The sequence below is a fragment of the Ischnura elegans genome, chromosome 5, assembly GCF_921293095.1.
Source record: "Ischnura elegans chromosome 5, ioIscEleg1.1, whole genome shotgun sequence".
NCBI classification, from domain to species: domain Eukaryota; kingdom Metazoa; phylum Arthropoda; class Insecta; order Odonata; family Coenagrionidae; genus Ischnura; species Ischnura elegans.
Genome location: NC_060250.1, coordinates 71,811,880 through 71,839,801, shown reverse-complemented (window position 1 = coordinate 71,839,801; position 27,922 = coordinate 71,811,880). Strand labels below are relative to the sequence as shown.

Below are 27,922 nucleotides of genomic sequence, written 5' to 3'. Positions count from 1 at the left end.
CTTAATGGCAGTACCTTCCATACACGAAGAGCAAATAGCTTAAAAAAGTGGCTAAATACTTCAGGCCCGAGAGAAACGCACGGAATATTTTCCACGGAATAAAATACGACATGCCTAGCCATAGTCGGGTTCAGACAAAGACAGCAAATATACATCCCAAGATATACCCGGGCTTGGGCTTCATAGTGTTAAAACTGTGATTTGATTGAGTCGGTTAGTGTTCAAGAATCGTTCGTGTCGAATGATTCATCCAAGACCAACTCCGCTCAAGCGGAGCGGGTGTGGAGACTGAGAGAATGTCTTTTTTTTCGCGAATCCTGGAATGGAGAGAAGGGAGGACGAGTCTTCTTTGTCGTCGCGAGTGCAACACGTGTGCTTTTCCTCTGCGAGAGAAGTCCGGCACGCAAACACAGAGGCTGGGCTGAATACGGGTCGATGGTTGAATGGAGAGAACTCGGAAAGGAAGCGGACGAGGAGAATATTGTGGCTTTGTCGCAGAAGGGACACCCCGAGAATGTGTCCAGGGTATTTAATCCGGTCATTTCATCTCAAAGGGCTAGCTACAAATAACATTAACTAGCCATATGAAGGAATGCATTAAGTTAATTAATTTATTTACTTGTTTATTGATGCACCACCGAAAACAGAACCATTGGCATTTTTCATCGGCGTTTTTAACTGAAAAATTAAATGTGCAGAGCACACGAACATCCATGAGCTGGATAGGCCCAACCTACGCAGGCTGTGACCCGCGACCTAGGTAGGTGGATATCTCACGACTTCGAATGCTTTGCCTGCAATTGTCTTTGTCCAGAGCATCCGACAACAGGGCAAACTTACGGCCGATCGGAGCGCTTGACTCAAATTTTCTTTCTGTTGTTTAAAAAAGACGCGTTTCCGACCGAAATATCATTGGTAATTTTGGTTCTTCCTGCCATCAGCTATCCAGGGTTAAAATTTCGTGGCATAATTTTTTTTACCCTGTGTAGATAAACAGTTAATACAGAGGGACAGCATAGCCCAGCCCCAAAGCGCACCGTAGAAGGCTGATTTATGCTGCCACTTTGTTCAATTTTTAAACCGCTTCCAAAATTCCCGCAGCGCGGCGATGCCCGCAATGCAATCCATTGTTGAGGTTTGATCCAAGTTTTTATGAAGCTTCCCCTTTAATTTTTCTCATATTGTTACATGCTGAAAATAAAAATCTCTTCTACATATTAAAAAAAATGGTCGGGGTAATATATATCATTTAAGATAGAAAAAAATCAGAGTGGTAAATGTTTGCTTTACTTATGTTTGCAGTAGAAAATTTGCAATCGTGAGAAATACATATAAAAAGTTATAACTTCGATAAATTACATCATCTAAAATGTGAATTCCAGTTATTTTAAGTTGAATTCCACTCGAAAATCGGACAAGTCAAACATCAGCGTCGAGAGTGGCGACTTTTGTGAGCAAATTTAAACGCGCGTTGGGCGACAGCACATTTAGTGGTTGACTGGCGAATCCTCTATTATAACATCCGTGGCTGAATGGAGAGTGGAGAAGGGGGGACGTTTAGATTTCTCGCGGACACCCAGTGTGTGTGAGAGAGAGGGAGAGTGTCCAGATAAGAGTTTCGAAGCCATTTGCCTCGGGACGGAGTGGCCTGGCAGTGGTCGTCGCGAGGAAATATCCTCCCGCGCAAAAAGAGACGCGGTGGTGACGTGCGACGCTTGCGCAATGCACATTCGCACGCTATATCTCCTTCCAGGCCGCACTTCTTCCACTTATTCGCCTCACAATCTTACGAAGCTGACTCAAGGCGACGCGGACCTAAATAGCCGGTTTGTGAACACATTCATTTCCGGAAACAGTATGGAGCACTAACTCCAACAAGCTCTGCCAATCATTTTTTAATGCAGAATTAATTTATCAGGAGATGATATTAAGCTGCTCCTAATATTTTTAGTGTAGGTAGCCAAAATGAAGTCTTGAGTCCTTTCAGAATTTAATGTTTTTCTTATGGAGTCAGAAAGTTAACATTAAATATATAGCAACAAAATCCTTTCCAACAAAAATCCTTTCTAATTGCATCTATCGATGGCACAAGGAATCCGATATGAAAATTTCATATCTTTGTCTTTCGTAGTTTGGGCTATGCATTGTTTAGTGAGTGAATTTGTCATCCAAGTCATCTTGCTTCATAAAAGAGAGTAACTAAGAGAAAATATGACAAAGAGCCAGTATCGGCTCCTAAACACATACCTAGGATTAAAATGCAAGGATACCAGATCGCATATTAGGACTGGATTGCGCGACTAAAACGATAGCATTTGGTTTAATGCTAATATCTTCGATTAATCATTTTATTTGTAGTCCACACAAACGAAGATTGCGAAGAAAAAAAAAACGATTTAATATAGCTATTAAAATAAGACCAATAGGTATCGGGGAATGTTCTATTAGTGAAACAGAGGCCACTCAACGTATCGGCCAAACGCGACCATTGTTTCAAGAGCATTCAGCCCCCCCCCCAAGTCAAAACTGTAAACAAACCTGTTGGAGTAATAGGGTGGTTTCCTATTATTTTCTCTATTGTCTAAATCAAAAGATTATTCCTCCTGGTGTACGAATTTTACACTTTTAGATTTTTAAATGACGATATCTATTTTTCGCGATCAAATGAAAATTGAAAATGTTCAAGTGCGCGAAAACGCGACGCCTAAGTATGAATGCCGGGAAAAGGTCGTGTGACGTCATTATGGTTCCCCCTGCCGCAAAGTGAGGTGACCTTGGGGCGAGGGCATATGCGCCAGGCGCAGGCTGCTGATGCAGGCTGCTAGCAGGTAGCACTTGGCTTAATTAAGGATTATTAATACCTTATCAAGCGAAGGAAACCTTCAGACCATAGCCAATTTTAATAGGTGATTATTAAGACATGTTTCCCTGAGCTCTGTGCCTCATGCATGCATTGGTAATCTCAGACGATGTAAAACTCCTATCTACTCGTATAGAAACTAGGTCCCTGTGACGTCAAGTGGAGTGGCATCGCATGGGAGCCAATCTGACCTTTATCAAATGCGGTTAAAATTGACCATTTCCATTTGTCTAAACTGGGATTTCTGAAATCAAATAATTTGTATATTATTAATACACTAATGGTGGGTATTGAATCGCAATCAATGCATTTCGTTTTCTTTGATGAAGGAAACTACCCTATTACTATTCTTACCGTCTGTTGGAGGCGAAGTATTGGTCGTAGAAATCCTTGGCCAATCGAAGAAGTTCTTCCTTGGAGCGCGGAGTGCAAGCAGGTCGGACGGGCTGACTCCCACCGACAATGCTGCCGAGGCACGCCTGGGTTGAGCACGGCGTCGGCTGCAATAGATAGATAAATAGATATTTATTTCACTGTCCAAAATTACACTTAAGCAAATTGATAAACAGTGAAATTGGGAACCCCAGAACAATCAATCTTTTGTAGGGGTTGCCATTCAACTTAAATAAAACAGTGCTCGGCAGTCATTACAAAATAGTTGAATACGTAAGCAGCTTATCTGTGATTATTCATAGTAACAAGTGTCCTTTCACAATAATAAAATTAATAAAGCGTACGAGAAAAAACATTTCAAAATACTATCAGAATACAAAAATAGGAAATTATTATCAAAAACATTTAACCAAATTAAATTAAAAAATAAAAGAGTATGCACAATTAAAATAGTTCAATGAACCCTTAATGAGAAAAATTAAGTAACTGTCTCAAAAGGAAATTCTATATTCATGTGGAGAAACAGATAGAGAATAGATAGAAGAAATTAGACATACTTATGGAAAATTTGAATCATTTGAGCATTTAAACCAACGACCAATTTTAAGCAAAACCTTTAGATGCCTCCTTTGGCGGAAGAGAAAAAGTTTGTCTTGATGAAGCAGCGGCACTGGAAGAAGGAGAAGAATGTTCCACAACCGCTGCGGTAGCCATCACTCCAAAAAGCAAACGTCACATAAGACATAACTGACAAGATCTTAAAAGCCGTTATGGATTTACCTACGTGCAAGCCACCATTCAGTTGTCTATCATCAAATAAGGCTTAGACGTAATGATTCTAACACCAATTCGTGTTTAATCACGACGAATATATAGAATAGAGCAAAGATGCAAAATGCGCTTAAAATATTAAGTCTTGATTACCGCCATATGTTTCTCACGTTGGCGACGACAGAAGATATATTATTGCAGTTTAAGGTTGTATTTACTAGCTGGACATAAGACATAATGCTTTGGCTAGCGAGGGGTTCGATAGATAGATGAAGAAATCCTTAAAAAGAGTGGCACTACTTAAGGCTGCATTGAGCTGGTTTACTCAAAATTTAAATTTATGCCCTGAGGTAAAATTAAGGTAAACTTTCCACAGAAGGGATATAGCGTGACTACCGCTCAATCCTGAATGTAGTAAAAACAGCTTGGCAAATATAATTAAGCATCGAGACTATTTTGATCGATAAAAGGGTGGTGATTACTTAAATAATATACGCATTGCACAGCCTTAGAAATGATGCCGATCTGCGACATAAATTCGAAGGAAAAGGATAAAGATGCATTTTTTAAATAGCACCTTTGACTGTTTTTTTATCAAAATCTAACTAATACAGCAGATAATACTATATGATAAATTGATGATTTCATTGAAGCTACTTTCTGATTAGAAATAAAATCGTTGGCCATTTGAAATCAGACATAATCACCCCAATGGAAGAGCATTGATAATAATAAATAATTCCATGCATGTACCATCTACGCAGGCAGTAATCAGTAGACGCCTACGCCTGAACCCACTTCCCACATTCAAAGCACCTCATTTGAGAATTGATGCTGTAGTCATTAATCATCGGATTCACGAATATTAATGATGATGGGGATCTCAAAATTTGGAGCAGCAAGAATTAAATGAATGTAAATGACTACAAATTAGTTAGTTACTTAAGTTTCGTTTCAAAATAGGTACATAACGATTAATGTATTCATTGAGATTACGGTTTCATTGCCTTCAGCTTTACTATTTTCACGCATGGTTTACGAGTAATTCTAAATTCAACAAAACTTAACTATGCGAGAAAAATGTAAAATAAGTAATGAAAGTTTAAAGGCCATTAAAAACCTACTTCACTGCATTATAATCGACAATGGAGTGGAATAGTGAACTAAAATGGATTAACGCGTAAGGATCTTAAGCGACAAATAATTAAATAGAACGATGAAAATCGTACGATACAATAGCCACATCCACATTTTAAAATGTATGATATGAAATATAATAAATTTTCTTTTGCCTCACACGAGAAATTATAGCAGCCTTAACGATATAAGACAATTGATTTGAATGATCTGAATTCAGGACTAGGGATGCAATACACAACACTTTCACTCAATACCCAATACTTGATAGTGATATAAATATATTGAAAAGTAAACTTTGTGGTATTACACACTGTATTTACTAATAAAATCAACCGGTTTCAACCTCTTCTTCACCTCTTAATATTGACCTAAAAAGGTTGAAACCGGTTGAGTTTAAAAAAATAAATACCGTTTGGAATACGACAAAGTTTACTTTTTAATCTATCGTGTCACGATTCCACGAGGCGAACTCGAAAAACATTGAGTTCAAATATATTACAACTGATTTACGTGGTCGGGTTTTTCTAAAAGACTGCACTCCAACTCAAACTCCAGGAAAAAAAGGAATTGCGAAAAGAAGAGGCGCATGTAACATGGAAACGACAACAATGACTCAATAATAATGTGCCTTAGATACCGCTTATCGACCCATCGAAATTCCTTGAGTATTATTGCAGCCTTATTTCTCAATCATCTACCGCTAAGGAATGCATTTCGTCATTGCCGAGGATAAATAAATGTTGAAATGTGCTAATAGGCTAACAAATGCTTCAGATGCAACAACCGCATTGAGTTAAGAATTGGCCGAAGTTAAAGAATCAGGCGAAAATTTTTCGATTCAATATTTCACGATGATGTGGTACGACTCCTCGGATACGGTCCCTGGGCCATTCCTACAGGAAAGGAATCCGTACGAAGAAAAGCCTCCAGAAGATGAGGAGAACGAGGAGAAGCGCGGGGTGCTTCAGTTCGCCGACTACGAGGCCTACTTGGACGATCTGGTGCTGGAAGAAGACGTTGTCCGACTCGAGAGCTATACCGCTGCCAGGATGATAGTGGCACTCGGCGCCAGGTTCGTGATCATCAACTATATGATTTTATACACAGCTAGAAAAATCTGCCGGACATTGTCCGACCTGTGAATATTTTCATACCTCAATACTCACATAAAAACTCCAATCGAGGGTGTAAATACAGTGTTTCATACAAAACTGTAGCACACAACGCAATTTGAATCGAAATGGCACTACATGTAAAACAAACTCACCAATCCCTTGGCACAGTTACCAGTGACATAGCCTGGAGTGAGTACGGGGGGCACTTAAGTAGTTGCCCCCCCAAAGAAATTAAATTTAGCAGAAAAATTAACCTAAAAAAATTTATTCTACTCCACCAATACAAGGAGGTTTAGGTGAAATAATAGTGTAAAATGTGATTTCTGGAATTGAAAATGTTAACATTGTCTCCAGAGGAGGGTTCCCTTCCTCCTCAATCCTGGGTTGTGCTCCCCCAACACATTTTCTTAGCTACGCCCCTGTTAGTCACACTCATTATTTATCATTGTTTTTACAACTTGTTGTCCAAAAAATATACCACAACTTATGCCAGAGAAAAAGTGAGATATTTCAGCTAAAAATATAGCTTTCACACAAATTCGAAATGTATAATAAAATCAATAAACACCCTTAAACAATTCATTTATTCGGCTACCCGATAAAAAAAATCCCAGCCCTCTGCTAGATCGCAAAACCATTTATAAAGCAAATTAAGGGACTCTTGCTTTGAAACTGATTCTTAGTCGTCATGGTGGACCTTAGGAGTCGGGTTACAGCAAATTAGATAGTATAATAACCTCACCTTGGAATATTAAGTAGGTGTGCGAAAATTTATGGTGATTAGTGAAACGAAATCGAATTATATTCTTCTCGAATGTATAGCTATTCATTTTTATACATTAAATCAACCAAATGTGTATCACAACTAGCATGAAAGAATAGTCGCAAAATTTTAAATAGAGTAAAATGTAGATTCAGTTGTTAGAAGTTGAGTCTCATCGATGTCCAATCGTTACATCCCATCACTCATCGAAACATAAACTAAACATGGTGTTGCTCGTTGTAACCTCTTGATAATGCCGTTGAGTCGCTGAAATCGGTCGAGGGAAATAAATTTTGTTTCGTTTTGTGGAATACTACCAAGATTTATCTAACAAGACTCTTTCCATTCCATTGAAAACTTCTACGAAGTCTTCCGTTGGCTAATAATTTTATTTCACTATGATTTTTAGCATGCGTTGCGGGAAGAAATTAGAAGATAATCGATTGTAATTCCTACCCCTATGAAAAAATTGTATAAGCCTGTTTCAAAATTTTATACAATCTTATACATTGCCATGGCAATTGTATAAAATTTTGAAACAGGTTTATACAATTTTTTCATAGGGGTAGGGTCAAAAATATATACGTAGGTTATACCATAAGTGATAAAAGAATAAATTCCGCCATTACCATGATAAGATATGGAACACTAATTGCACTAAAAATGCTGAGTGTTAATGGTTATTAGTTTTTATGAATATTACTTATGCAATCGCCGAACGTTTGTTATTTTCTTTCCATAGTGATTATGTTGTTTTTCATTATTATTGCCGTTGTATACAAAGGAAAACAATCTTATAGACACAATGAACAAAATGTACAAGAATTCGATCCAGAAATGCGGCACTGCTATGAAGGAAACTCGAATGCCACGGACAATAGTTTTACAAATCAAAGTGGTAGCTGTGCCAAGTATGCGTTGTGTCATTTAATCCACAATTTACGCTCGTAAACTGAAGGTCACCGGTATGCGTATGACTTTGGTGAAACTGAATACAATGCCAACGAAAATAAACTCCAGTTTTTCGCCATTCATCTCTCTGGTCCAACGTCAAGAGTTTTGCGGGGGCTGAGTCGAGAGAGAGATGGTCCCCCAAAGTCGTAAAAACAGCCGAGGCAGGCCGGATGCAGTTCGCGTTTTAATTTACGTTGAGTGCCCTTATGACATCCAAGACCTCTCCATTCATATTCACGGAGCTTGTTTTAAGGCCGTTCATGAGCTGCTCTGGTACTTGCAGTCGCTGGGTACAAAATTAGAATGACGGAATCAAGCTCATACCCTCCTTGCTTGTATTCTTTTGCCGACTTTGAATAGGTTTATTTTTCTCTCATTAAGAAGGTATTTCATATAATCCTTTGAAATTTTGTTGGTTTTCTCTTCGTTTTAGTAATTGTGACTTAACGCATTTGCTAATTTGAGTCTACGTTTCATCTCCGTAGAACTTTTATTTTGTCACTTATGTCTACATCTGTCATTTATATTACATTTATTAGGCGTACCGTAATGACGATAATATTTCATGTAGAAATTATTTCTACGTATTTAACCAGCAAATTCACTAACTCTTTGATTAACGATCTTGTTCACTAACACTTACACTAACTCTTTGGTCTTTCACACTAATTAGCGCCTGATGATGATGATTATTCATTGAAACCCGGGTCGCGCTCTTATATAAAAAAATAAGTATATGCGTATATCCAGGAAAAACTTAACCAGCAAATTTTTTTTTTTACAAATTCACTATTAAACTATGCTTTCACATTTGATGAAGCAAAGTGGCTATGGTTAGTTATAGCGCATGAGATGCTTAAGGGTCTTAATAGAGATTCATTGTTACATTGACAATTGTGAATCATTTCACCGGGTAATTTTAATTCAGCCCGACTACTTCTTTTCAATACTTTACCTATCACTGGTTATGATGTAACACACTAAGCTGAATTTGCTTTTACATTGACCAAATCGGGAGACATTTTAGGCATTAATTGTGCATATTAGGGGACATAAAATCATTGATATACTATAAAAATATGTCTACGTATTCGACGATAAATTTGACAATAATTATATACCTGATGTCGTACATAATTTTTTGCATAATATAAGCAGTGGTGCTATGTTAGACTCTGTGAAAACTTTGTTACTAGGGCATTTCGCTCTGTTGGGGACGTGGTTTCTATGAACTCACCACTTCTTTCCGTAATAGTCCACTTTTCTATGTCTCAAGAGTTTAAAGGATCGACCTTGATCTCTAGTGGAAACTATGACTTTCCTCACAAAATAATCAGGCACATAATTGTTGCCAAATACATGCGTCGAAAACGTAGACATATTGTCATGGTAAATCAAGGTTTTTTTTGCCCGATAATTTTCTTATTTAAATTCTAAAATATCCTTCCCCCGCCTGCTTCTGCAACTCCACTCCCTCTACCAGTGTAATACTGCATAAATGAGAATTACTAATTTTTTCGATGTTTGTTGTAGCCTCTTGGTAATGGCTATGAGTCGCTGCAACCGATCTAGGAGAAATAAACATGTGCTGTGTCGTGAGGAAGACTAACAAGAAGAATGGTCGTAGGCTTTCCCGGCGTATAGAATTGTGGAAGGTTACACGGGATTTCCACCGGGTCACTCCATCTCGGCCGACGTTTCGATGGGCGAGTTGTCCATCGTCTTCAGGGCATGTCGAGTCTTGAAAATCGTCCTCCTTATATATGGATGACGGCGGTATCAACCGGGGCAGGTGTTCCGTGATTGGCCGAGAGCTGATTGGCTGAGAGAGAATCCACGCTGAGGCCGAGATGGAGTTGGAGAACCTGACCCGGTGGAAATTCCGTGTAACCTTCCAGAAGGCCAGCAAGTCTTACTCTTTAAATGAAGAATAATATAAAACTCCTACGAAATAAAATTAAGCACCTGAGCATCTCATATCTCATCATAAAACTTTCACCTACTGTACTATGATTCCACCCAGCCTTTAATGAGTGGGCTCTCAAAAAAAAACTTACCCCCAAGGTCAAGGGCTACTTTTCGACCGATGTTTACGAAAATCCACGATACAACCTCACAGTAAATGATAGTCATGACGTGATGATTAATAAAGCGCGCCAGGAAAAGAACCACAACGTTTTCTCCTAATTTATGCATCCTCCGATGCACTGAACCTTCAAAGATGAAGATATTTATTTACTTGTGGTTCGGTGCGAACAAATATTTCGACAGCTTCGGCGAGGCCGCACTAAAATGGCAAAAATTATGTTAAACAGGCACACCGGTGTGACGTTAACAATGCCGAAGCTTCTGAAACTCCAGGCCAAGAAGAGGGAGAATCTCAAACCGAGGAGGCGAAAATATGAACTGGCGAGCGAGAATTATTATGATAACCAAGGCAACAGAAAGATCGTGCCCAAGAGCAAGAGTTCAAGGCAGCATGAGGATAGCCTCCTGACGTCGCTACCTGGTTCATCGCCGCGGAGATCGGGGCGGGAAGACGCACTCATGAGGGAGTTGGCGATACGGGAAAAGAGTAACAGGATGGGAGTACTGGCGGTAAGTTTCTCAATAAACATCATATTCGTCACACAAGGGTAGGGACAGTGGCGCCGACTCCATGATGGGGGCCTGAGCCCCTCAAAAATTCGTTATGGGTTTGAGGAAAAAATGTGTGAGGCTTGCCGGTTTTCCCCGGAGTGTCCGGATATCGAGATTCGAGTTATCAGGGTTCTAACGTTGATCATATGACTCTTCTAAAATGCTTGAAAAACTTAAAACTCACTACTTATAAAATTTCCGGGGGCAAGATTCCCGGTTTGGGCACCCCCAATACTTTTGTAAATCCCTAGGTAGGGGGCGTGGTATAGTCTGTCCAAACAGTGAATGCGGGTAAGAGATTAAGGCACCGCTCGTGAGTCTAATACTAGCCGCTTACTTGCCGTTCGCCAAACAGTGGACGAGGTCGGGTCGAAATGTGGGAGCTGTAATGAGTCAAGAATCCCGAAAAATCATCACATGGTAAGCGTAATTCTTAACTTTTTATAACAGTTTTGGTTTCTTAGTGTGATTTTATGAAAAAAGAGTATAAACAAACGGAGTGATGACAATTACTTGTGTACATTTAGTGCGACACTAAATTTAAAAAAGCTAATCTCAATTTTATGCAACCACTAAGTGTCAAATAACTAATTGACATAAATCCGTCGTGTTTAGTCTCTTTTTTCACGAAATAACTCGTAGATTTAAAATGTGATAAAAATTACAAATTACACTATTTTTTACGAGATAATTTTTCAGAGTGGAGTGCGATTCATGACTCATTATAGCGCATGCGGTTGACCGGTTTGGGCAGACTATAGTTCTGAGCTACGTTGAAAGTTCGCGATACTTGTTGGCTCGTAGTCATCCGTGTTGTTATGGATTTGTGGATTTCTCCATCTTCCGAATTTTCGCCACGTTGTTTGTCAGAGGTTGACGATATTTTCGCCGGCATTCCACCAGGCGTCTTCAGTTCGAAGCGTACTGTTGACATCCCGGCAAAACTGTCGTAACCCCTGAAAAACAACGTGGCGAAAACACGGAAGATTCAGAGATCCACGAGATCGTGGTACTTGTTTGTTGCAGCCTGTTTGTGTTCCGGGTGAGTCAATTTTGAAGGAATGACGGGAATAAAAGTGTGAGGGTGTCTTTCAATATTTCTTTAAGAACGCTTGTACTCTCTCTCAACCACTAGGCATTTGCTTCCTTAAGATATAAAACAAAAAAATCACCGCCATTCGTATTGGCTAACCCAAAATTTTTCCTTCCCAATGCTAAAAAACAACAAATGGTTATTTCCATTTTTAATTCAAAACTCAACTACCGACCATGGTTTCAACATATTATGTCATTTTCAAGGTCCGATTTTATACGTTTCCCATCCCCGCCAAACAAAATCTCCCCCTCCCTAACTTTCCCCTCTTCTCCCAGCCATTCTGCACGTTTTGGTTCCAGGAACTTTTAACAGAGCTATATTTTATGTGGTTTAACCCAAGGATAACGACCGGAGAGTGTCAGATTCAAATCCCGGGGGGGGGGGGGGGGTTGCAGCCTTTGGATGCACCCAACCAAAAATCCCTGCTGCGCGAGAGGACCCAGGGAGAAAAATCGGAGCCCACATTATCAGTGGGTCTCAATGACCCTGACTGTCTAGGGTGTATTCACCTATCACCTGCAACGAATGTTCGTGGTATGCATGACTATATGAATCGAGCAATTTTTCAAAAGGAACAATTGCGCATGACGTGTATGTTATAAATGTAATGGAAAACCCCCATCAACTCCACTTATAAAGTTGTCATGGAAAGTAACCAATAATGAGTAGTTGTTTAGGTTTGGGGGACAAAAGGGAGAGAACATGGAATGTAAGATTTTACACTTTCCCGGCGAACAACATGTAAAAACTCTTCTCGGGATACCGCTCGGGTAAGATTATATGAGAGCGCCGACGTTTCGGGTACCGACTCACTACCCATTCTCACGGCTACTGAGAATGAGAAGCGAGTAGTAGTAGCCGTGAGAATGGGTAGCGAGTCGGTACCCGAAACGTCCATATCTTTATCATATAATCTTACCCGCGCGCTATCCCGAGAAGAGAACACGGAAGTTGATATAATCTGTTTGTACTTAAAAAGATAAAGAGGAAGAATAAAGAAGTAAACAAAACTGTACGTAGTGATAAGATACTTAATTCTATCGCTATACGCATTCCTTTTTGTCTTCGTAAATCGAAATCCTCTAAAGTCATCCGTCACACCCAACTCTCGCACAATCGCAGTCTTTTCCCACCTACATCTTCGACTTCGACGTTTACGCAGGGTGGAGAAAGCTCATATAATACGAGAATTTTTGCTCGCCTTGGATACCATACGCCACGTAGAGCATTATGTAAGGGTAGAGACAACATCAGGCGAAAACGCATGCGTGTATATGTCTCCAAAACCCCAGTTTTTCCCCACCAACCTTTACTTTGAGTCTCACAATCCAAGCTCGCGATTATTCACAAAACCGCATAACCTTTGTCTTCGTGTTATTGATTTTCATGCCATACTCCTTGCAACAGTTATCTAATGTATCTACTACCGCCTGCAGCCCCCTCGCTGACTGGCTAATGATATGCTGACTGGAGCTATGCGTAAAACAAGGGCACAAATACGCATGGTTACATGATCTATAGACTCTTAATCATCATAAGATAATGACTCAAGCTATCTTATCTCCCCCTCCTTACTTCCATAATTACCCCTCTCCGAGTCTTATTTTATTTTCGGCACCAAGTTCATAATGATTATTAATGACCCGCAGTAGTGTTTCGAGCAGATAAGAACAATAAAATTTCTCATTACTTTCAGACATGCCTCGATAATCTCTGGAGGTCGAAAACCACGGCAAATTTATTCTTTTGTTGCAGTCAAAATTAATGCTTCCATGCATTTAACGATGACAAACGATCGTGTAAGATATTTTACTTCTAATTTGCCACGTGAGAGGTAAAAAAAAATGGGTTCGCATTGTTTACATGCTGACAGAGTTGCCTGATGAAGCCCAAAAAAATTAAAGATTTGTTATTTCCTCGCTCATTGGCTCATCATAGTAATCAACAAAATAATTCAAATAGAAAATCTGCACTAGAAGCACAGTAGGCTAAAAATGAATACCAAAATTTTTTTCCATTACGATGATTGCTTTGAGAAAACCATGCATAAATCCATTACAGTCACAGCATTTGAGTGCATAAAGTAACTTAAGCAGTCCCTTAACTCATGCATGCAAATTAGTATACGAAACATGGAGCCACCGGTCAGTTAACAGGTCAATTACACCTTGATAGTTGATGCCTCTTGGATATGGAAGGGGAACAATCGTTTAGGTAAATCAATGCATCGCCAAATGACTTTTAGAGAGGTTTTCACCAACCCTCACGCAGCTAAAAACACGTAGATAATCACATTTGTCTCTATAGTTCCTCGTTTAAGGATAAGATTACCATGAATAACAAAAGAGCCAAATTTGATTCTTTCTAAGCAAATAAGCTATTTGGGTTGCATGACGTAAAATATTTATTGCACATTCAAAAATTAGTTAAACGAAAGTAACTATTTAATAGCCCGGTCAAATTAGCCCAAAAAAAGGGGGTACCCTTGCATGAATTGCCAACAAGCTGAAAAATTCCAGGAACGTTAGGAATACCACTCTAATGAAATCCTGAAAAGTACCCATTGATCCCGTGTGTGCAAAAATTTTTATTCAAGGTCAAAGGTCACAAAAATGGGTTTTTTGGATTTTTCGTCCAAGCGGTTAGTTTTACGATAAAAATTGATCAGTTCAAAATTGTAGAGCAGTTAATTTTCTTCAAAATTGTCACATTACTTTTTTCTCTAAGATTTATCATTTCTGAGATAGAGCCATTCGAAATTACCCGTAACTGTATTCTCAGTAATATGCATAACTATATTATTGCGCTCCCTGAACATAATTGGAAACGTAACACGCGTATTGCTCGAATGGCTCTATCTCAGAAATGATAATTTTGAACATTAGTAGAAAATTATCTGCTCTACAATTTTGAACTGAGCAATTTTTATCGTAAAACCAACCGTTTGGCCGAAAAATCCAAATAACCCATTTTTGTGACCTTTGACCTTGACTAAAAATTTTTGCACACACGGGATCGATGGGGACTTTTCAGGATTTCATTAGAGTGGTATCCCTAACGCTCCTGGAAATTTTCAGGTTGTTGGCAATTTATGCAAGGGTCAACGTCTATTTTGACCGGGCTACAAATTATGCCATTGAGCACTGCAAATGGCGTGGTTTTACAATTTTCCTCCTCTAAAATGGAGATGTTGGAAAACCAAATGAATGGAGGAAGCTAACCGTTTAGAGTCCCATGTTCCCATTTGGGAACGGATTTGTAAAAGTTTGAGAAAATTATATTTCGTATCTGCGATTACTTTCATAGCTTTTGTCAGGAAAATGAAGCATGTAGGTATTTTTGAAAAAGTGAATCGCATGACTTTTGTGTACATTGGTCGTTAATTATACCTACCTCTTCAAAATTGGCTACTTTCATCACCTCTGCAGAGAGTATGCAGTTTATTCGATTTTTTTCCAATACACTCGCTCTCCAGTAACAAATACTCATTTATTCAAAAGATCAATAAATTAGGTGGGTCGGATCAAAGAGGTGTCTCAGGGCCCGGGCCACCCCTTTGATTCGGCCCTGATTACACTTATAACTGGTATTTACCAACTTGGTATTCATATTTAAGTGATTTTTTCCAAAGCCACTAAGCGTGTGTGCGTATCTTTTCAGACAATCATATTGATCAGAAAATTCAACGCACATGGCCACGAGATATCAGGATATATCGACTATGAGGAAAGGCTTGAGATGGAGAAGTGGGAACATTACTTTGAAGGCTCAAAACTGCTGGTACCAAGACCTGGAGATTTGGCATACGTCCACTGGAAACATGGAACAGCTTCGTGGAAACCTTCGCGAAATTTCAGGGTGAGTGCTCTTTAACGGTTTTAATACCTAATAAACGCCTGATGCTAAGCAACGTGCGAGTTTACGCACATAGCCCGCACTCACCGGCCGGTGGCGCCACCTCTAGGTTAGCAGTCGGGCGCCACCACTGCTAACCTTGAGGTCGAGGATTCGAATCCCGCCTGGGTGGTTCGACCACCATCCAGGGCATGGATATATGTGATTGTCAAACAAATTATTTGTAAGAGAAAACTATGTATTCCTAAATTTGCTTGAGAAATAAAAACGACATTATTATTATTATTATTAATATAGCCTTAAAATACTGGCTAAAATAACAAAATGTTCCTGTTTCGTTATCACATCAATTTTCCATAACAAAAACGAATAATGGGTAAAGATTGATTAATTTAACTTTAAAGGTTAGTCAAAGATGTCCAACGGTGACATGGACATACATGATTAAGTATTTGATAAATCCCAATCACTGAAAATGATACCGAACTGTCGACGCTAAAAACATAACTAAAATATTCACATCTATAAATGAAATGAAGGCATTATTAATAAATATTTTCAACGTCGTCTTAATTGATAAAAATATCGTAGCATACATAGCGATAATACCAAATAGACAAAATTCATAATAACTTATGGAGTTATCCAATATTATCTAGCGGTGTTTATTTACGGATTTACCAGCAAGTACACGTTAAAGAGCTACGATTCCACAGAGAAATCGCTTCCCTTTACTGGAATTCGAACCCGGGCCTACCTGATTCAGCCAGGTGTTCTCCCACTTACTCGGCAAGGAATATTTTCCTCTTTTGAATTTTAACAGGCGTCCGGGTTTAAATACTGGATTACGGCAAATTACGTTTTCTCCGCGGTATTTTCACAATTTTACAACTACAAAATTCGAAAGCACAAAAGATGGTTAAATCAAAACACCCATCTTATCCAGTCAAGTTAACATAACATGACTTCACGCAACATAAATTGGGGTAAGGAAAAGTACTTGTAGGAAGTATTTGGCCGCTATTACAAACGAGTTTTAAAAAACTGCATAAAATTATACCAGCAGGAGTATGCAGTAGTTGCCAACCTCAAAAGTTTCACGTGGATGTAATCATTCTGTCTCATATCTTCCGCTTAAATGAGGTTCCACCTCGGAGATGAATGTTGTTTTACGGAAGCAAAACTTGAATCGTATTTCGGCTACAACTTTGAACTCGGAACCAATTTGAGCATCCTTCCTTTCAAAAAGTATTAAAGTTGGAGGCATTTCTGTTTCCGTGAGAACGCTCGAATGTCTTTAAACACCTCTCTAACGACTTGCTGCGACTTAGTTTTTCCTCAAAAGTTTCCCATGCAAAGACAATTCAAGAATGAAGAAATTACGAAAGGTCAAGAGGTAACGTCGAGAAGACTTGATGGAAAAGTAGTTTCTCATACAGTTAGTTACAGCTATTTAAAAACGCTTCAAAAGCACAGATGTGCTATCCATATCATGCAATCGTTAATTTATGACAGCCACTGAAAAATACCCATTTTATGTGGCGACGGCCAAGGCTATACAATATCTGTACCTCCAGAATTAATGGCTCATTGAGCCATGAGTTCGTGACAAATATTATAGACTTTATATGTAATATTACATTTTGTGATTTTACTCTAAAATGGACGAATAACACCTGGAATAACTTTTGAATCGTAAAACTTCAGCAAAAGAACAAAAATTTTATATTATAATAATACTGAAATAAATAATAATAATAGTAATAATTATTTTTTTCCTTCTTATCTTGACCTCGTTTAATACGTGTTAAAATATTTCCTGGAGTTTAGGTTATAATAGCAATAATAATAATAATAGTTATAATAATAATAAAATACTCAACCTTCATTCAAATCCATTCATTAAATTGCAAAAAGCCTTAATAATTTCAACCTGCCATGTAACGAGAACATTTCTCAACGCAATAGAACAGTAAAGGGATACTTTGGTGAAAACCCGTGCTCTTTACAATAAAACAACTCGGTGAAAACTATAGAAAATTTAAGGAAAATAAATAATAATACTTTAATGATAACAACCTTGTGATTGGTCCTTTCAACGCTTGCTTGAACCTCCTCCTCTCACTCTGCCTTCATCGAGGTTTCCGTTAAAGTTTCCCAGATGCCCTCCCCCTTCCTCGGAAACGGCAGTGGTCGTGACGTCTCACACGCCTCCCACACCCTCCCCCACTCGGGGGACCGTTCCCGATTACGTATTCGTGATGTCATCATACTCGCGCGGAAGCCATGCGCACTCTCACACAGAACCGCCGGATGGCCCAAGGGCGCCCTGGTTGCGGACGCGAGAGCGTCAGCGTAATAAGACGTCGTAATCCATTAACTTTTCCCACCCTTCCTCTCCACTCGTCGGATAGATGCTCCACTTGGGGCGACAGCAGCCCCCACCCATCGGGTTGTGGGCGAAACAAATGCCGGGTCCCGCCCAGCGTCTCGGGTTTTGCTCGTCTATTTTTTTTCCCTCCAACCCTGTAGCTCGTTACTCTCAAAAAGAGTCCTCATCCCTCGCCTGACTTTCGGCCTCGAGAGGGGTCTTTGCCACCGATTGGCGGACGTCCTTGGCCAATTCGACCCTGGTGATCGACTCAACGTCACCCAAACGCCCACTCTTTCAGAATCGGACGCGTCAAGTGTCGATTAATCGAAGCCAATCGCCAGATTTTGCCAATGAACCACGTATGTTTCAGACGCAGCCGGTTCATAGCTTATACCATTATGGGCATCATGATAAAGATAAAACAGTTTTATATCTTAACCAACTAAGGTCTCCACTATATACACTCTTATTATCAAGGTTCTTATTGTCGAAATCTAGGTCGGATAAGAAATAATATCTGTGAAAATAAATCAACTGTTTTATTAAAACTATCTATACTAATTATAACTTTCCAAAGGTACATGGGTGATTTCTTTATCCGCATCTCAATTAAGAAAAATTTTTGCATTTAAATAAAATAAGGTAAATCATCGAGATGCAGGCCATTGTTACCAAGATTGTACTCTATACGCTCTCAAAATATCAATCTGATAGAAATAGTAATGAAGGAGCAATATTTCACGAAAAAAATGACCGGTAGAGCGAGATAGAAACGTCTTCAAGTAAGTAAGTAAATGTAAGTGACAAAATGAGCGTTGTCTAATACGCGTGTCCGATTCACTCTCACAGGTCATTCTGGATCCCGTCCGCGGCATGATTTTCCAGCATCGCCACGATCGCAAGATCATGATCACGGACCCAAAAGCCGAGTCATTCGGCTGCGGCTCGACCAGAGTGACCGTGAACGACAGCAATTACGAACAAGTCGTACTCTACGATCACCTCGTCAGGAAGAAATTGTGAGCGGGGGAAAGAAGACGTTTATGGAAAAGAAGCCCCATCATGACCACACAATAAACGGGAACATTGATATTTCAAATACATTTGATATGATTGAAATTAAATGGGTAATAGTAATTCATTCTCATGAATAAATATTGCTGGAAAAACAAGGGATTTGTGTTCAAATGCACACCATTTGAAATACATTTGTGAAATATTTAAATGCATTTTCGAAATATTTAAATGCATTTGTAGCACTCGAAAAAATAGAGTATACACATACAAATCCTACCTGAATACATTATATTTCAGCCTCATCCATTTACAGCCATATAAAATTCACCAACGAAACAACCAAGGTAAAAAAAATGGAACTACGATTTTTAAAACAACAGTTTTGAAGCCCATACGGCATAATGACTTGACTAACTATATAACATTTACAAAAGGTAGCTATAACCCAAAGCTACCTAAAACTTCACTATTGGCCCCCAAAAATGTACAAGACGACTATAGGATCTGCAGTACCTGGTATAGTTTTCTGCCCTTTTAATACTGATACCAAGGGAAGAAGCAGAGGAGCTGCTTGGTACATATTTCATTCGAGGTAACCCAATACTTCAAACCTATTTACGCTATTTGCCGATGATATTTTCATGTACTCAACTATAATGTTAGGTGCTTATGCTAAAATATTAAGCTTGTTTCAGAGAAGCAAAATACCGCACACCAGATTTAAGTGAATTTATTAAAAAAATACGCAAAGGCCTTTTGTTAAGTTTAATTTGTGAAAGTTATTTCACCGAGTGGTGAAAAAATACGAAAGTAAATTGACATCACATAGCATATAACCTCGCTTTCGAATATCACAGCAAAAATCAAAAATATCCAACGCAGTCCATACTATTAATATATTCTACTACGAGCGTGCTGCGCCACGACCACCGAGAGACAAGGCCTGAGCGCTGATGCCTTCTAATTGTCTGACGTCACGAGCCGTAGGTTATCAACCACGCCTTCCGACAATGCTTTCAGTTGTTTATATTTATAAGCCATTGCGGTGAAAATGGTGATTGGGTTGTTGAACGCTAAGTTATTTGGAGTTTTAAAGCTTTTGCGATGGTTTTGTGGGCAGCAGTATTGAATATAAGTGTTCAAGAAATGGTGTACTAGTGTTGTCTGCCTCTGTGCAGAAGAAAATAACGGAGGAAACGAAAGTGTGCGTTTTCAAATTTCCTAAGGACGGAGAGACGAAGAGGAAATGGATACTTAGCATTCCAAGAAAAGACTTCCAGCTGACGAAATATTCCAAGGTGAGTTTTTATCTTTTTCTTTCTATTTGGACGGCGTGATTATTCAGGGAAATGTTTTGTGTAATGTAAATGTTGATCGTCATTAAAAGTGAATTAAAAAGATATTTGATATAAGCATTGACCGGTAGACGAATTGTTATTGGTTTCTTGAAACAATTCGACTCTCTAGTGTATTTGCAGGTTCATTTTAATATTATTTGTGTTATCGCTTGAATAATCAATGGATTTAATTGTTTCATAGTACTTAAATGTCTTTGAAATTCTCGCATATCAACGCTAAATAGAATACGGCGCTTATCCTCGTGTTCTAAGTCGTTGTTATTAAGAAGAACTTGATTTTTTGAGGGTATTAGGAATAGTTTTTGTTATTAGTAAATTGTGGAAACATGTGAAACACTCGGGATGAATAAATGGGATACCTACTTGTGTAATGAATATGACCCATGCCTACGATGGCATTTTACATTATTTGTATGTTTACGCATGCATAGGGTAGTATTACTGTTTTAGAAAAGAAGTTTTTTTTGCATTAAGTAGTTCTTACATAGGTAATATGTACTAACTAATCGTGTTAATCTGAGAACGATTGTGTAGAGAGCGAAAGCTTAAAGTCTTCCAGGGTATTAAATGAATGATTCTTCAGTAGTTAATAAATTATGGAAACATGTGAAACGCTCGGGATGAATAAATGGGCTACCTGTACAAGAAAGATAAATATGGCCCATGTCTAAGTTGGCATTTTAGATTAAATATTGTTAATCTAACTACCATTGTGTGCATAGCGAATTATTTAAGCCTTGTTTACTACACCCTTATCAGACGAAGGTATTCTTCACTTGAAATACAGTTGATTCTCCGTCTACCAATAAAATTATCTCTATTTTTAAGGTGTGTATCCGGCATTTTCTGTTTGAAGATGTGCTTCATTAAAGCTCCTACTTCGATGAGAAGTCAGGAAAACTGCTGGCTGTACCATTGAACAGCCCAAAGCTGAGGGATGGTGCCATGCCAAGGATCTTCCCTTATTGCCCTGGGTACCTTACCAGCAGACCAGGGATGCGCCATCAATGAGGGAACAGCGTCTTGAAAGTGCTACTGTGGAAGCTGCTTTAGCTGAGAGTTTGAAAACTCAGGAAGCATATAAGGCTTATAAAAAGCTAGACTCTTTCGGAAACGCAAATTCTCTGGTGAAGATGAATAAGCATTCAGCATTTTGGGATGTGGTCGTGAAGCCGTGTGCTATAATATTAAAGCATTTGGAAGAGTGTGCACCACCTCTTATTACTTACTCATTAATAGTATACATTCATAATAATATCAAAGTATACCACTGAAAAAAGGAAATAAAAGCAATAGGCAAATTCACTCCACTTTTTCAAGCCTCTTTCATGTATGAAAATTACCTATGCTGTGTTGGATAGAATTTAAAAACTCCACAAATAATATAAATATTTATAGCGATATTGTAGCTCTACTGGAAGAATGCAAAATTAAAGACTGCAAATTAATCTTTGAATAACTTTATCAAATCACAAATGCCTCTTGTTCCAGAAAAAAAGGTAAATAGGATCAAGAAAAGAAGGTAAGTAAGGTACATCGGTGACATATTTGTATTTGCTGCAATGTTTTGTTAATATCTCCTGAAGTTCATAAATTTGCTCGCAATTCTGGTAGTTTGGTTTTCCTACATCCGGTTACTATCAAACGGCTCTGCTCTTCTTTTAAAGTTGGTCCAATTAATGAGCAAAATGAGCATGGGTTTCTATCTTACGTGAAGCACCGAGTATCTCATAACAGAGCCACGAGCGTTATATCACCCAATCCACCAAGGCTGAGTATAGTATATCCACATCCTTCTCATCATTCTTGACCATTACTCTAAAGCCTTAACTCTGTCCATATGTTTAAATGTATTCGCAACAACTGGATCAATAAGAAAAACTATTATTTTCCCAACTGAATGCATTATATGCTACATTTCTGTGTTATCAGGTAGGACATGGTATTTTTCCATTCAAAAAAATTTCCCCAGGTACTTTAAAGCAGCAAATCCTAGTTCACCGTTTCTTAAAAGGTTACAATTCGCCCCATTAAGTGCATTAATTGCCATGAAATTATAGTTTGCAGATAGGTATAATCAAAAGAATCCCTATGTAATTTAACAGAAGTACAATCTAGTTTTATCCTAATCTTGCGCATGTGTAAGAACATAACTTTTTTATTTCATCATCGTTTAATGCAGCGATGCTGAAAAAATAGAAGCCCCGTGAAGGATATAAAAATCCTATGACTTCTATGTTATATGTACCACTGATGGGTAAAAAATGTTTTACTGAATATAGGACTTTTAATGATATTCTCGAGGTTTCGAATGCATTTGGAAGCAAGCTGTTTCTCTTCAAAGAAGATTTTTCGGCGACGGCGTTGGTCCATTCGAAACAATTAAGTTTCCCGAGGTAGGGATTTACGGTTAACATCATTTAAATGTAATTACATATGATATTATATAAGGAAAGTTGCAGTCGGAGAAATGTCTGTTCACATATCGTTTGGTTTTCTTACGCATTCCCCTCCAATCGGCGCATTCAATGGCAGTCTTCGCTACTCCCTCCGTCCGCCTACGACTCGTGACGTCACGATGGAGCGCTCAGGCCTTGTCTCTCGGTGGTCGTGGCTGCGCCCGCTCCCAGCGGGCTTCCCCCGCTCTTTGCAATGCAGGTCCACAGAGGGATAGGCGCGTTTCAAATTTTAAAATGTAGAAAAAAAGGCAGGGTCTTATGTACAAATTTAATTGGAATGTTCATGTACAAATTTAGGTCAGATGACCTCTTTGAACACAACATTGAAAGTAATTACACTATCCTCTGTTAAACGCACATGATGACTCATACTTACCTATCAACAGGAGACTTAAATGTGGAATCAGCCGCATTTTGATGAAAGTTATTTAAAGAATGCGAGATATTGTACGCCCAAATGCAAATGAACAAATGTATCAGTTTTTGCGTCGTTAACGTCAGGAATATTTACGGATTTTTTTTTTAATTATTTAAAAACCAATTTTAGGAAACAATAGCAATATTTAGGAAGTAAGATATGCCGTCGCATGTTCTCTGATAAATTCTGTGCATTTTGGTACCTCATTTGTAGAGTTTGGTTGCGTATAAGTTGAGAAAAAGGTATCTATACAGTAGAAATAATATAGAAGATTATACCAGCTATTCTACTTCGTTGTCTCGGGTGTGACTTCACGGAATCGACTAAACATAATGAAGTGTATAAAACTTTATAATTCCACGTAAACTTTATACTTTACGACATTGGTTTATACGTGGCACGAGATGATGACGTTATTATTACATACTCTTTAAAATTTTACTCCGTAGGAGGATGTAAAGATCCATATTTCACAACCACCACTTCCTCCATGAAAACTCAAAAATGTTTTGATTAACAGCGTTTTCGATTGCTCATCGTTAACAGGGCTTAAAGGTTACTATATTTACTCTTGGGCGATCGATGAGAACGCGCGGTCAAACTTCCGAGGTTATGAAACACGGTCCGGTATATATAAACACCTTTTTCTTTACACACGGCTGCCTCTTAAAGTTCACCCTTCTGATCCCTATACCCCATCTCCGCTTTCAAGTCCTCTTTCCCACTAAACCAACTCTTCAAAACACAGCAAACTCCTTCCTAGCTATCCAATATCTTATCCCATTTCCCTCGTAACGGGCAATGAGTGAGTCTTTTCTTTCATGAGTAAGCGCAGCGTAGTGATTATTATTCATATCCCTAACAAAAAGTTTACTAAATTTTCATTTCCTGCCACAGAAACGACCACCACGAATTATCACCACGAAAGTGGAAAACGGAAGGCCTTAAAATCAACTTTTTTTTTTACAGGAAGGTATTGGCAACAACGCATGTTATGAACGTCAACATCACATGGCATACGTCTCGGTCGTAGCTCAACAAACATAGGTCGTAAACACTTCGTTTTCCAAGGCTAAGCTTAATCACCGTCCTCTTTAAACATTCGGAAATAGCACCCAAAAAATAAAGTAAAATTTCAACACCAGTTAAAAATAATTATAGCAATAAGAAAATATAGCTGCATTTTTCATTAAGAAGTGTTCGCAGCAACAAAAAATACTTGGCATGAATGGTTGACGGAGAACATACCTAATCATACATGCGTATAGCTTAAGAACGTGGAAGAAAGAAATCAGGCCGTAAGGATCCGGTTAGATAAGCTAGATTTATTTACTAATCTAGCCGGAGGGCTACCAGGAATATGCCAAGCACAAAGTTTTCATACATTTCAATTACCTGTGGCTCAATTTTAAGTTTCCGGCTGTAGTTGATTGAATGCACGAAGTGAAATTTCTTTCCCAATCAAAACTCATATTATGAAACGCCGATGAGAAAGTAATTGGTTAATATTGACTTCAACGATAGCATTATCCTGGTATAATAATTTTGCTACCACAAACTGCGAATTAAAATATCTTTCCCTTCGTATTTACCACTAAATCAACCCTTCAAAATACAGCACACTCCTTGATAGATATCCAATATCTAATTCAATTCCTCTCTTTACGGGCAATGAGTGAGTCCTTTCTTTCATGAGTAACAGCTACGCAGTAATTATTTTTCATATCCTTAACAGAAAATTTTACTAAAGCTTAATTTCCTGTGAATATATATTACCACTGTACTGGTATATACTGCATCAAGCTGTACGTTGTACATCAAGACGTGAAAAGTTTTGAATCAAATATGTTTTATATTTTACCTATTTTTTCCCACGTATACTTAATACGCCTCAGTTCCCCAACATTCGATAATTTTAGTTTGGAACAGTATGTCTACACCTTAACGCCACACTTTTGACACAAATTAAGACCTCAATCATAGGGAATTCTAAAATAGGTTAGGTGATCAATAAATGTGAAACGAGCCTTAAGTTGAGAGAAACGGAAGAACTTCATTCCCTCTTCGAGAAGACGAATGCCAATATTTTCGGGAAAAATGATTGTGACAGCGCTCGTTTCCTTGGGAAATGGCTTGACTGGACTCCAAAAAAGATTTCATTACCACTTTTGAAACCAGCTTTCTTCCGGCACTAGAATCTCGAATCCCGAGGGATAAAAATATTCTCGGCCCGACGGGAGAAGAGGAATCGTTTCTTCTATTTTTGGCCATTGGACATAAAACTCGAAGCTGGAAGACGAAGAGGGGAAAGAGGACCGATTGTTTCCCTACACTACCGTTCAAATATGCCCCTAGAACATCTCTTTCCGCGGCTCCCCATCTCTAGTTCCGTCTGAAGGGCAGGCATATTCTATATAGATCCAATCGTCCATCTTCAAAACACTACATCACTCCCCAAAGCCATCTTGACTGCGCGCTCGCAAGAGGTCCCACAAGGCTCTAACTCACCACACAAGGATTTCTGCGCGCTCATGAGAGGTCCCGCAAGGCTCTATCTCACCACACAAGGATTTCAATTCGCTCGGATCCCGTCCATTTCTCTCTTTAAATCAATCCCTTACACTCAATTCACCAGTGCGAAGAATTCGATCGGACATATTTACATGTGGGAAATAGTGGGGTATTCTCGATTGTATGCTAATCCAGGCTCTGCGAAGTAATCTCATGTCCCCCGCATTATTTATTTGGTAACTGTTTCCTGAAAAATATCTATCTTCGTTGCTATCACTTTAAATTTGTTAGAAAATGCCTTGTTAAATGAAGTTTTTTTAAGTGCGAAAAATACGCTGTGCCAAAAATCCGGATTCGAATCCCGGTTAAGGCGAATAATTTTTTCTCAATGGAATTTTCGCCTAGTTTGTGCATTGCGGTCGACTTCGTAAAGTTATCACCGTGGCTAGTCCCGGTATACTTGAAATAAGTTTCTAAGCATATTTTCTCCAAGCCCTGAATTTTCGAAGGGTTCAATCTTTACCTAGTGATAACTTAAGTGGGATCATGGCAATTTTTTCGAATTGAAAAAAAGGTTTCCAAATGGTAGTTTTCGTACTAAAAATGATCCACATCATCCTCGGGATTAGTCTATGGACAAAAAATAAACGATTTTAAGCAGCAAACTATGGATTTAGCCAGAAGAAATTCTTTGGGGAAGGACTGGTATAGTTACACTGGTCCGTTTACGACTTCATTACATGCGCAGTATACGAGTACGAGTAGTGATTAGTGAGAGTATAAAGAAAAGTGATCACGAGGGATTTGCTTAAGAAGATGTCAAATATAAAGAAAACAATGAAAATGCATTAAGACCCCATAAATTACACAACTTTTCCTCATGATGTTTGAAAACTTACATTGTTGTTACTACCAGTAATGCTGACATCTCCATAGGTCCAAATTTTAAACAGTTCTGCTATGGCATTTCCGGCACAAATAAATTGTGTTCAGAAATCATAATTGAAATAATTAACACAGAATCTACACAAAGGAAGCCCTCAGAATTTCCATAAAACGAGTTGAATCTTGAGTTATGCATACGTTCCAATACAATGTAGTTCACTAAAACTAGAAAACAATAGGGTATTCTGCGACGCTCAACAATAAAAAGGAAAAATTTATTTTTTAGTTGAATACAAAGTGCTTGGTGGAGCCAATTGATTTGAGCGAAGAGAATAAACTATTATCCTTTTATTTACTTTAACGGGGACACTCTTCACAAGCAGAGGGGATTGTTATTGATAACCCGACTGAAATTCTACATTCCATACTATGACGGGATGCTCAACATTGCGAAAATAGATGGTAAAAGTCTCCATCACGTAGTACAGCGACATTATCTTTGGTAGTACCACTGAATTCTGGTGTATTACGGTGAGAGCTGTTACCGAAAAACAGTAAATTATTCATAGGGATCAACCAACTTTAACAATATATTTCACGAGAAAATTTTAATTAAAATATTTTGCTAGTTGAGATACAAAGTAAAATGTTGCTGAGAAATAGAGCCCTTCCCCAGATTTTTGTGACAACCGAGATGAAAGTTACGTGGCTGTAAATTAGGAATTATTGTGCGGACATATCTGACGTGTGAAGAGAAAATTATCTACATAGAAAAAATACAAGTTGTTTCTTTGGATAAAAACCAGAAACATTAAAGAAATCAATAGATGACTAATACACATAACTCATTTGTTTAGTCTTACAATAGAAGATAACAATGCAGAATTGAACAAACGCTTCTTTGTTAAATAAAATTAATACAATAAATTATCTATGAACCTGACATAGTCTCTAAGTAAATTGCTTTGCATACGACGAAAAGAGTTGGGCGCATGTTCCACTATAACACTCAATTTATACTTAACATCATAACATAATGAAGCTAAGAAATGTAGTAAACTACAGTTAATGGCATTTTAATTGACGTATAATAATTCAATATTGCAAAAGAAATATTAATAATCTCGCTCCTTTACGTTCTTAATTATGCTCAAAGTAAGGTTTTAAAAAAATGTTTTTGATGGAAACCGTTGGATCCTAACAGAAATTAATCATTTTTTTCCATCCTTTAAGCGAATAGTATCCATTTTGTTTTGGATAAAGCATCAAAAAAAGGTTTACTCAGCTGAAAATAAGGTTCAAGTCACAATAAT

The 27,922-nt window shown here is 38.3% G+C and overlaps 2 protein-coding genes across 4 annotated transcripts in view; one reads left to right on the top strand and one right to left on the bottom strand.

Annotated features, from left to right (window-relative positions):
* The window catches only part of LOC124159043 (nitric oxide synthase-like protein), a 271,887-nt gene that overhangs the window by 115,000 nt on the left and 128,965 nt on the right, over positions 1–27,922 (bottom strand). For all 3 annotated transcript variants that reach the window (XM_046534535.1, XM_046534534.1, XM_046534533.1), the window contains exon 3: positions 3,215–3,360. In XM_046534535.1, coding sequence (XP_046390491.1) covers positions 3,215–3,360 — 146 coding nt within the window. The remainder of the gene's footprint in view (positions 1–3,214; positions 3,361–27,922) is intronic.
* Positions 5,816–19,186, top strand: LOC124159044 (cilia- and flagella-associated protein 299-like). Its single transcript, XM_046534536.1, has 4 exons — positions 5,816–6,236; positions 10,312–10,594; positions 15,393–15,590; positions 18,811–19,186. Exons 1-4 carry the CDS (start codon positions 6,016–6,018, stop codon positions 18,982–18,984), a joined length of 876 nt encoding a protein of 291 aa, XP_046390492.1. The 5' UTR covers positions 5,816–6,015; the 3' UTR covers positions 18,985–19,186.